The following is a 12,226-nucleotide window of genomic DNA, read 5'->3' as shown; positions in this document are numbered from 1 at the left end:
TTTTTTTTTTTTTAAAGACTAAGCCCTGGCTGACCTCCTGAGTGGACCACTCACTATGCAGACCAGCCTGGCTTTGAACTCAGATCCCATCTGCTTCTACCTACCTTCTGAGTGCTAGGATTAAAGGTGTGTTTCACAACACTCAAACCCAGCTTTAAAAAAAAAAAGAAAGAAAGAAAGAAAAAAAAGTATAAAAAGTTTTAAATCTATTACCAAACTTTTAAAACGCATCCTTGGGACTGGTGAGATGGCTCAGCAATTAAGAGCTCTGGCTGCTCTTCTAGAGGTCCTAAGTTCAATTCCCAGCAACCACGTGGTGGCTCACAACCATCTATAAGGGGATCTGATGCCCTCTTCTGCCCTGTGGATGTATATGTAGCAGAGCACTCATAGATTAAATAAAGTTTTTTTAAAAAAACAAACAAACAAAAAACCTTTATTCATGTGACTTTTTTCTTCACAAAACTTCAATAGTGATGGCTTTTTACATTCAGAGAAACATACACATTTGTCAGTTACATTGAGTACTTTTTATGCTAGACCATTGCCACCCCACCCAACTCATGAGCGAGCTCCATCCGTGCCATTGTAAATAATACCATTGTAGTGCTCAGTTCTTAGTCTGATAGTTCTTGGTGTGATATTGATAAGCCACTCCACGTTGTATATCTGTTCCACTTGGTAATATTTTAACTTTTCTAGGAAGTTAAGGTTGTCATTTACTCATATTATAAATATTTTTATAAGTCTTTCCCAATAGCCTTTGTACTTGTAAAGAGCTAAATACTATATTCTTTCTGATGCGCAGCTTATTGCCTGATACACTCATTATAAAATTAATAAATAAGAGCCAGACATGGCACACACCTTTAATCCCAGCACTTGAGAGGCAGAAGAATTGGGATCACCGTAAGTTCGGGGCCAGTCAGGTCTACAAAGTAGTGAGGGCTATTACACAGAGTAATACTGTCTCAAACAAGCAAACAAAAAAAAGGAAAATAAGTCTTTTGGCCTCCACCGAAATAAATTTCCATAAGCATTTAGAACAGTTCAGCATTGTCATCAAATGTTTTGTGTTTTGTGATACACAATACATAAGCTATGCTAATTGTTTATTATATGCTAGTAAGCCATTAGATTGCTTTATGATATTTCATGATCAGATCTAACTTAACTCTAGAATTGGAGACTTTATTGGGTTTTTTAATTCATATTTTAAATTTATAACATCTCTTCAGTTCTGTGATCCTACCATGCTATAAAAATTCAGTAGATGGCTTCATAATGTGTTTTTTTTTGGGGGGGGGGGGTTTGGTTTTTCGAGACAGGGTTTCTCTGTATAGCCCTGGCTGTCCTGGAACTCACTTTGTAGACCAGGCTGGCCTCGAACTCAGAAATCCGCCTGCCTCTGCCTCCTGAGTGCTGGGATTAAAGGCATGAGCCATCACACCCGGCATAATGTGTTTTTTAAGCAATTAGAACATGTCAAGTTTTTAAGTAATCTTAACAGCACTTTATGACCTCTTGACTGTTATAGCTTATACAGAATTTCCTCCCATAAAATGTCATGTACACAGTTTTTAGTAATTTGAAAGAATTTCATAAATTATAACCTCCAGCAGCACCTACCCCCAGGCTGCTTGTGCCTGCTATAGAGCCTTAAATTCCAGGTTATAAACTTTTTTGGGTCTGGTGAGATGGTTCATTCAATAAAATGCATACCACACAAATGTGAGAACCCAAGCTTTTTCCCCAGAATTCAAAATTCAGGTGTAGAGGCAGTAGCACACTGCTGTAATCTGGGCCAGCACTTGGAAAAGAGGATCCTGTGAGTTCAAGCTAGGCTAGACAAATTGGTAAGCTCCAGGCTAAGTGAGACTTTGTTTCAGAAACAAGATGATGATTGAGGAAGACACCCAGCATCAACCTCTGGTCTTCAACCATATATGTATGTACCCACATATGTGCATGAACACATACATACACTTTTTAGTGTATAACATTCAACACTTCTGCTTATTAGGCTGTAATTAACCGACATTAGGTTGAACACCAATAATATAAAGTTCCTGCCTTCTGACTACCAGTCATCCAAAAATTTAAAGCTGAACTTTGTTTTCCCAGTAAGTTATAAATCATTAAATCAACCCTAAGGATACCCATGTTTTGTAGAAAAATCCCTAGTGGTAAATAGCACAGACCTAGGCCCCCAGCTGCTCAGTTAGTAAAGATGGGGCTTTGCTCTCTTTTGTGTCACTATTCCTGGGGCGACATGAACAAACATCTACTTACCCCAGATAGTGAACCAGTGACAGACCAAAGTAAGGATACCACCAAAGTCCAACTTGGCGAACCATTGAGATTCATTGGAGTTTCTTACAGGAATATGGGTGGTGAGAGGTTAGTTACAGGAGCAGAAATGACTCAAAGACAACTGCATCACCGAAAGCCCACCCCAGCATGGGTGACAGTTCATAAAAGATGGAAATCTGTACTGCAGTAGACAGCCTGTAGAGAGGTTGACAAGTTGCAGAGTATCCGTACCACACAGCACAGTTGGTCTGAGCCTCTTTGGGCAGCTCATCTGCTCCCAGTGTCTTGGCAGTCCAACTTGACAGTGCTTTTTCCAAACAGCTTAACTTCACTGAATATCTCTCAGCAAATTGTGACTTACAGCTTATATATGATTGCTGGGGGAAGGCCCTAATGTATCTGCTTGGTTTCAAGGACTTCTGGAATCCTTTGAGTTGTTTACTTTCTGAGTTTAAAGAATGTCTCTATCAGATGGAATATTTAAACTCCTTTTATAACACCCTGTGTCTTAATGAGCTTCCCTCCAAAATGCAAGCTTATCTTAGAGGAACTTGCTACACAGTACATGCATACTTTACTGAAGCAAAGATTGTATTTGCTTGTTACTTACACTTCAATCTTAGTCTGTTACTCAGATTTCTTTCTTTTCTTTGAGCTCAGCTCATATGCAAAGTCCAGTAGAGGGACTGGCAGGCCTGCTGCCAGGGAGTGTATAAACAATCCTATAATCACTCTGTTCTCTGCTCTTCTACTCCTGCCTTGGTGTATGGCAACTCTGAGTTTGGACTTTTCTAGGGGCTCCAACAAAGGGATTAATTCTCCTTTGCTAACTGTGCTATCATTGGTTTCTCTATTACCCTAATTTGTCTTCTTTCCCATTTCTGCAAATCCGTTTAAATCTCATATCCGATGTCTGCCCTTGGAAATCTATTATTTTTCTGTGTGTCTTTCCTGCCATTTGGAATGGAGTTTCAGAAACAAGGAAATATATTTTCTCAGTCTATTATAATAAAATACTTGATAATTGACGTTTGTCTTCATTTTCTCATATGCTTGGCAAATGAAGGGTCCTGGCAAACATTTCTAGAGGGCCTAGAAATACACTCCTCCAGGAGACACAGTGCTCTTAAATGCCTTGGAGCCATGCTCAACCAAAGGGTTCTGTCTCCACTTCGCCAAAATGTTTCATAATGATGCAAATGTATTTCTCAGAAAGACAATAGCAATTTGAATTAGTTATCAAACAATGGAAGCTAGAGATACAGGTAAGAAAAATGAGCAGAAAAAGAAATAGTTCAACAATAGTAAGATACAATACTCTACTTTTGAACTATATCAATAATGTTGTCAAAGATACACAAATATTGAACAGTATCAACCAAAGATTGTTTTTCAAGCTTGACCTGGGACATTAAATTAAAGGTTAAAGGTGTATGTTCATTATTTTAACTCATTTTTATTTTATATGCATTGCTGTTTTGCCCACAGATGTGTCTCTGTGAGGGACTTGGATCCCTTGGAACTGGAGTCAGAGACAGTTGTGAGCTGCTGTGTAGGTGCTGGGAATTGAACCCAAGTCCTCTTGAAGAACAGCCAGTGCTTTTAACCACTGAGCCATCTCTCCAGCCTATTATTTGTCGTGTTTTGTTAAGACAGGGTCTTACTATATAACCCTGATAACTTGGATTCACTGTGAACATCCTACTGGTCTTAAACTTACAGAAATCCACCTGCCTCTGCCTCATTAGTGCTGGGATTAAAGATATGTGCCATCATGCCCTGTTGTATTGTGTTTACAGAAATCAACAACAGAAAAAAACTTGAATCCTTTAATGTTTGAAAATTAACATGTGGCCAAGATCCAGTGAATTTTAAAGGATTAAAGCCATACAAAATATGTCTTTTTAGAAATCAACAACAGATATTTGGAAATTAAATCAAGTTTATGCTAAAGGAATAAAACCAAGAAATTAAGAAAAATTTTAAAATTAAAAAACAATTGAAAATAAAGCATCTCAGAAGACAGTAATTATGGCACAGTGTGACCCCAGCAGGGAGGGCAGAGGCCACCATGACAGCCTGTCTGCAGTAATAGAGATCAGAGAAACAGCACCACAGGCCAGCAGCCCACAGCTCAGATTTAAACTTCTGGGAGTGTAGGAATTGGGGGATTGCAAAACATAGCAAGAGGAGAGTGGCTACAAGGCTAGCCTAAGACTCTGTCTTGAAAGAAGGGAAGGATGGAAGAAAGAAAGAAAGGAAAGAAGGATGGATCATAATCATATTTTTTTAAAAAGAAGAAAAAATTAGTCCCAAAACAGTCAGAAAAAAAAAATAACAAGAATTATAGCAAAAAAAAAAAAGGTAATAAAATGAAGACAGTAGAGAAATAGTGCAGCTAAGAAAAAAAGAGACACATATTACCAAAACCAGTAACAGAACCAGAGTGGAGCAGTGTTGTGTCTGCACCTTTATCCCTGCACTCAGGAGCAGAGACTGGAGCATCTCAAAATTCTTGGCCAACCTGTTCTGCATAATGAGTTCCAGGATAGTCAGGGCTACACAGAACCTGCCTTGGTAGGTAGGCAGGCAGGCAGTCAAGCAGGAAGGTAGATGATAGATAGATAGATAGATAGATAGATAGATAGATAGATAGATAGATAGATAGATAGATAGATAGATAGATAGATAGATATTGAAGTATTAATTCTTTTTGTTTAGTTTTGAGGTGGGCCCACCCTTGGCCTACCAAATAGCTAGAATTAAAGGCGCATGTTCAGTTTATAGCCCACCTTTTTCTGTACAAAATTTTAAAGTGCTCAGTTCAGTAAGTTTTGGTACAGTTACAGTATGTGGAACTGCAACAATTATCTAATTATTGGAATAAGCCCATAAGTTACTGGTGCTCCCTCATCCAGGCATTCCTCTTGTACTAGCTTTGGATTGCTTACTTTTAACATTTTAGAGAAATGAATTCGTACAAATGACCCTTTCAAAATGTCAGGTTTCTTTCATATATATGTACTTTTCTTTCATGGCTGAATGGTATTCCATTCTTGGGTTGTACGGCATTTGTTTACCATTTACGAGCCATAGCATTGGTGTAGCAGCATAGGTTTGGGCTATTTTTAATGCTACTGTGAATTTCATATTCAAGTTCGTATGTGAGCATACATTTTCAGTTCTTTGGAGTTTATACTTAGAACTGCGGTATAATGTGGCAAACTGGAGTACTAAAAACAATTTCACTCTAAACAAAGATAGTGTAGAGTAAAATGGACAATAGAAACTAACAGATTGTTAAAACTGATTTAAAAAATGGAAAATCTAATAGACTAAAAGCAGTTGAGTAATTATTAATTAAAAACTTCACAAATAAAAGCCCAGGCCCTAGAGGTCTTAATAGTATTCTTTGGGATTTGTTATTGATTTTTTTTGTTTTATTTAATCAGATACTTTCTAAAAATATAAAATTTCAGAAAATAGGGATTTTTTTTTTTTAATAAGGCAAGCAGGGTTCTGATACAGAAGCTAGATAAATTCATTGGAAGAAAAAATACAGGCTCATAGCCCTCATGAAAAATGGATATTTGGAGCTCTCAGCTAAGTCATAGCAAGTCCAACTGAGTGTTGTTGACCACTTGTGTAAGTCAAAACTGACAACATATTTAAAAGATTATTCATTTTGATTGGGGGATTTACCCCAAGAATATACAGTAGATTTAATATCTGAACACCAGTTAATATATTATACAATAAAAATAGAAATTGAGACAAGACCTGAGTAGTTAGATAAAGTGTATTTGACAAATCCAAATCCATTTGTGATAACAGGCTCTTTGACCTGAACCTGAAGGTGCTGCTTCCCCAGATCAAGAGCAGCTACTTGAGACCCACAGCAGATAAAATGGCTTGCTTAACAGGCAGACCAGCTGCTTCTCCTCGCTGTTTGGGAGGCCTGTGGATGCTGGCGCACATGCATGTGGACACTGGAAACCAACCCTTAGATGTTCCTCAGGGACAGCTAATTCCTTGTTTTTTGGGACGAGGTCTCTTATTGGGACCTAGTGCTCACTAATATGTGTACGCCAGCTGGCCAGCAAGCCCGGAGCTTTGTTTCCACCTCCCCAGCACTAGAATTAGAAGCCTACACCACCATACCCACCTTTCTTGTGCTTTCTGGGGATGAAACTTGGGGGTTCATGTGTATGGCAAATACTTTACTGTTTTCCCGCCAACCTGAAATTAAATTCTAAAAGGCATCTTATATTCCAGCATTCTTAAAATGACACTTGTCTGTTTCTAGCTTTTCATTATCATGTACATTTCTTTATTCTGCATCCCATTACTCTGAAAGCCTGCGCTCCCATAGAGTGCATTGCCAAGGATTCAGATCATAAAGGAGGTGTATGAATTGGAGCATAACGACGTGGCTAGGAGGATGTATTTAAAGATCATGCTGGTGTTTTATGTCATAGTGGTTGCATGATACTCAAATTGGAGGTGCCTAGAATATGCATAGTATATTACAACAAGAAAAAGAAAAAGGAAAAAAAAAACTAAGTAGTTTTTTAACTCATCCCTTTCTAGCCTAGATTAAATCCACTGATTGACTGGGATTTTCTTTGTAAGCCTACAAGAAGAGTTAACAGGTTGCTGGTTTATTTAACTTAGTGAGGAGGAAAGTATAATAATCAATTTAAGCTTTTTTACTTAATGATTTAAGGTTGTATTAAAAAAAAAAAAAAAACGGGACAGTATCAGAATTTAGTATTACAGGTAAAATTAGGTTTCATGAAATGAAAACTTTGTCAGGAGATTGAAAGTACATTGAAACATTTTGCCTGTAGAAGAGAAATAAGAAAGCACACTTATCTTCCTGTAGATCAAGATCTTAGAAGAGGATGCAGCTGGGAAGTGCTTAGGAGTCTACCAGACAGAGTCCCCACCACAGCAGGTACACAGTGCAGGGCTTGGGCTGGTACCTTTAGAACTGAGGAAATACTCAAGGGGTAGGCTTAATAATATCCACACTGGTGTAATTTTATTTAGCTAGAGGCAGCTGTAGCATATAGAAAGCATTTTAGTTTTGTTTTTGAGAAGGACAAAGGGGGGATGAATTATTTTTTATATTTCTTAATTAGCAACACAAAGAAGGTAAGTGAGGTTCCCTCATTCAGAGACCACAAGCCACTTTGATACCATTGTGAAAGTATAGGAAGCAGGTGGTGCCCATTGCAGATGGTGTAAGTTGCTCCCAGTGGCTTCGGAGGAAAACTGGGCAGCAGAAAGGAGACCGTGAGCTGTGCCCTCCCTTCTCGGAGGCTGCTAGCCATCAGCCCTGGAGGGTAAAGGAAGCAAGGTCACAGGCAGGGTTTGGATAGCCGTGAGTATGACGGAAGAGCTTCGGAAGGCCGCTGCAGCTGGACGAGTCTGCTCTATTGTTCAGGGATAGGGTGTATAGGGCTCTTTTAGGGGTACAGGTGCAAAGGACAAATTGGTCACAGCATCAAACAGGCAGCAAGGGATGATTGGTTATAATACAACACCTACTTATCATGCTGACAGGAAGCCAGAACAGGACTTGTGTACCGAGTTATGCAGCCTTACACAGAACTCTGTACAAGGTCAGTTTTCAAACAAGATCAGACACCTGTGTTCAACTCACCCCACAGAGAGACAGGGAAGCCCTGCTGAGAAAGGCATCCGCCGTGGGGAACTGCAACCTTAATAGCAGGGTTCTCCGTATTACTGCAGCAGAGGTGCATACATGTGTGCTGAGGCTCTTACAGGGGAAGGGCCTTCTGTACCGAAAAGTGTTTCTTACATAAGGTTTTTCTGACTGTTTCACAAGTTTGAGATATTTCTTTTGCTTGGGCTGTTTATATAATACATTGGAAATCTTGTATACATCAGTAGTATTGCTGTATGGAAATTTTAAACGGATGGGTTGTATATGTTTGTCCTTTTTGAGTTCTCACTAGTGAGAATATCACATGAGTTTTGTTTTCTATTTATGTATGGTTAATTATATCCTAGGACATGCTGAGCTTCACTAAGTTCAATTCTGGCTACCTCTGTTTTGTTTTGGTGGAGTTTTTGTTGTTTTTATTTTTGTTTTTGCTTTGTAATGCAGCATTGTCTTAGGTGGGGTTTCTATTGCTGTTATAAAACACCATAACCAAAAACAAACTTGAGGAGGAAACGATTTATTTCAGCTTAAAGTCCATCACTGAGGGAAGTTAGGGCAGGGACTTGAGGTGGGGACTAATGCAGAGACCATGAAGGAGCACTGCGTACTAGCTTGTTCCTCATCTCATGGCTTGCTTTCTCTGCTTGCTTTTATACCATCCAGAGCCACCTACCCAGGGGTGGCAACAGCCTCAGTGAGTGGGGCCTTCCTACATCAAGCACTAATTAAGAAAATGTCCCACAGACTTATTAACCCACAGGTCCATCAAGTAAGGGCATTTTCTCAATTGAGGCTCCATCTTCCAAATGCCTGGTAACTTGTATCAATTTAACTAAAAAGGTAGAGGAGGAAGAGGAAAGGAAAAACATGGCAAACATTTATTGACAACTAGAATTAGAGGGCCTGCTATGTTTACTTTAATAGACACCTTACTGGGTCATAAATGGACAGTCTTTTAAGATACTTTTGCCTCTAGACTCTAGCTTTCCAACTTCCACACATTTTAAATCTGTACTATGCACTTTAAATCTGTACTATGCACTATGACATTCACTAAACACATGTGGCTTTTGAGTATTTGAAACATGGCTATTTCAAATTTAGGTGTACTGTTATAATGGGTGTACTGAAAATCTACTAAGGAATGATAAGAAATACTAAAATGATTTTGGTTTTGTCGTTTTTGTTCATTGTTTTTGTTTTAGGTGAGGTCTCACTTTGTAGATCTGACTGGCTTCCAACTCTCTATATAGACCAGGCTGGCCTCAAACTCATAGAGATCTGTCTCTGCCTCTCAAGTGCTAGAATTAAAGGTGTGTACCACCTTTAATAGCATTTTTTAAAAGATTTATTTGTTTGAAGGTTTTCTTGTTTTTGTTTTTAATGTATATGAGTGTTTTTCCTACATGTATATCTGTGCACCATCTGTGTGTCTGATGTCTGTCGAGGCCAGAAAAAGGCATCAGATCCTCTGGAACTAGAGTTAACAATGGTTGTGAGCTTCCCTCTGCAAGAGCAGCCAGTGCTCTGACCCACTGAGCCATCTCTCTAGCCCCTCACTTGCTCTTTTTTTAATAGAAAATTGAGGCTGGTGGTGGGGACAGGGATGGCACATTGTTATTTCTTTCAGAGTTATGTGGTTACTCTTAAAGTAGGACTCATAGCTTTGACTTTAAATTGTTTATCATTAATTTCTGTTAAAATGCTAAGCTAGTTTACTAAAAAACAAATTAAGGATTAATGAGTAATAGGTTAACCATTCTCTTGATTCTAGATACTGATGGAAGTGACAAGTTTTCCAAACCCATTTACAGAAGGCCACCTTCTAACTCGGTTCTCTTCTCAGGCACTACAGACTCCACGTCCAACAACACGGCCACCGTGATCTCCACAGCACCCCCTGCTTCCTCAGCAGTCACATCCCCTTCCTTGAGTCCCTCTCCTTCTGCCTCAGCCTCCACCTCTGAGGCCTCCAGTGCCAGTGAGACCAGCACAACACAGACCACCTCCACGCCTCTACCCTCCCCTCTTGGAGCCAGCCAAGTGATGGTGACAGCACCCGGCTTACAGACAGCAGCTGCTGCTCTCCAAGGAGCAGCACAGTTGCCAGCAAATGCCAGTCTTGCTGCTATGGCTGCTGCTGCAGGACTCAGCCCAGGCCTCATGGCGCCCTCACAGTTTGCTGCTGGGTAAGGAACTTTCCTGTTCTGTTTGCATCCAGAACAGAACTAGGAACTCATTCCTGCAACTCCCGTGGAAGATTTGTCAACGCTGTCTTAGGTGAAAAGTATATCTGAGATAGGTTTACACTTAAGTTTCTAAGTAGCCACACTGTCATTTCCACATGATGACACAGAACTGAGTCACTGAGTAACTCAGTGAGAGAACCAGGAAAAAGCTCAGAATTCTTCATTATTAAGCTTTCTTCAGTCAAGTATATTTATCTACTTTTTAATTACGCCCAAACAAGTAAAACTTGGAATAAAGTGATATCTAATTTTATGTATTTTTCAGTTTTTCTCTGATAATTTCATACGTGTATACAATTATTTTGGTCATATCTATCCCCAACTTCTCCCAAACTGCCCTGAACTCACCCCCACCCACACGCATGACTTCATGTGTCATGTTTTTTGTTTGTTTGTTTTATTTTTGTTTTTCTTTTTTTTTTTTTTTCTTCAAGTAGCCAGTCTAGTTAATGCTGCCTGTGTACATGTGACTATAGACCTGCCCACTGGGGCCCAAGTGACCCACCAGTGAGCCCTCAACTGCCAATAGCTCTTCAGCTAGGGGCAGAGCGAGAGCCCTTGCCCTGTCTACACCGGAATGTGTCTGGCTTGATCATGTTCAAAGAACCTGCTCTGCATTCAATGAGTGCAAATCCCATGTCGTGTCTACAAGACAGCAGTTCCCAAGACTCCCAGCCTACAACGCTTACCTCTTTTCTACTGAGGAGCATTTTCCTAATGTTCCCTTTGTCTTGATGTTAGGAGATAGGGTTGATAGCCATGTCCCATTTAGGGCTGCATACCCAATAGTTGCTTATTCTTATCAGTTTGGCCAGTTGACTGCATTAATTACTGTCCTCTGCAGTAAGAGTTGAGAGCATCCTACATCGGGTATTAACATAAGTACTTAGAAGGCAGTTCACCATAACCATTTAACAAAACAATAGTCAGTACCTGCCCCTGCCCCACCTCTTGGCCCATGAGCTCCCTATCCATGGGCTTTTGACTACAGTTACAGTACCAGGCATGAACTTCCTGCTAGGAATAAGCCTCAGATCAAATCAGAAACCAGTTGTTTACCACTATTCCACCAATGAATGACACATCTTGCCTGATTGGTCCGTATTGGAACATACAGGGTCTAGTATCGAGTAAGACTATTGATGCTTTTCTCTCCCAGGGGCCTATATAGCACCTTCTGGCACTGTGAAAGTTAGTCCACAGGGAGGAAGCTTCCTGGCCAGTTCCAGATTGATTTTTCTATGTCCTGCAACTGAAATACATGTGTCTTCAGTAATAGGATATACCATCTAGTTATGATGTACACCCAAGAGCAGTGGCAATAGCCTGTAATGGGGTTGGGTTTTTTGTTTGTTTTTCTGTCTTATTTTGTTTTTATTTCTAGGGGGTTGGCCTCCAGAGCTTCCCAAACCAATAACTTGTTGTAAATGTAACGTTTATCCTCCTGATATAATTGCCAACTTCAAGGCTTACTGCCTCTGTTTGCTAACCTAGGCCTAGTCCTGGAACCTTCCTTCACACAAGCTAATCTAGGCCTAGAATGTGGTCAACCTCTGAGACTTACTGCTGAATGAGCTCACCCTTTCTAGTTCTTTCTGAGCTCTGTTGACTGATTTAACTCAGCTGTTCTGGCTCAAGCTCCTCTCCAAGCTGACTAATTCAGTCTGGCTTCTCCAGACTCTGATTTGTGCCCAAACTAACCCTAGCAATCTGTTCTAATCTTCTAGCTCTTCATTCTCTGGCTGCTTTTGTCTCTACTTGTATCTAGCTTGTTCTCTCTCTGCACCTTGTCGCTGTACAAGTGTCCCAGTAAAACTGCCTCCTACCTCTCTCTTCTCTCTCACCCCCACCCTGTGCTGCTCTCTAAAGTAGCTTCCCTTCCCTTTCTTCTCATGAGAGTTGGGCATATTCTATTCTGTCAGATCTTTCTCTGATTCGTCTCTTTTTCTGCCACTCAATTAGACATCACTTT

The 12,226-nt window shown here is 40.0% G+C and overlaps 1 protein-coding gene across 3 annotated transcripts in view; it reads left to right on the top strand.

The window, feature by feature from the left end:
* Pou2f1 (POU class 2 homeobox 1) overlaps positions 1 to 12,226 on the top strand; it is a 133,451-nt gene that overhangs the window by 118,227 nt on the left and 2,998 nt on the right. For 2 of the 3 annotated variants that reach the window (XM_021198724.2, XM_021198722.1), the window contains exon 14: positions 9,852 to 10,194. In XM_021198724.2, coding sequence (XP_021054383.1) covers positions 9,852 to 10,194 — 343 coding nt within the window. Of the gene's footprint in view, positions 1 to 7,198; positions 7,271 to 9,851; positions 10,195 to 12,226 lie in introns of all 3 variants that reach the window. The other variant, XM_021198721.2, reaches the window with a different exon arrangement.

This window comes from Mus pahari, chromosome 5, assembly GCF_900095145.1.
Source record: "Mus pahari chromosome 5, PAHARI_EIJ_v1.1, whole genome shotgun sequence".
Classification (NCBI taxonomy): domain Eukaryota; kingdom Metazoa; phylum Chordata; class Mammalia; order Rodentia; family Muridae; genus Mus; species Mus pahari.
This window is presented reverse-complemented; position numbering and strand designations above follow the sequence as displayed.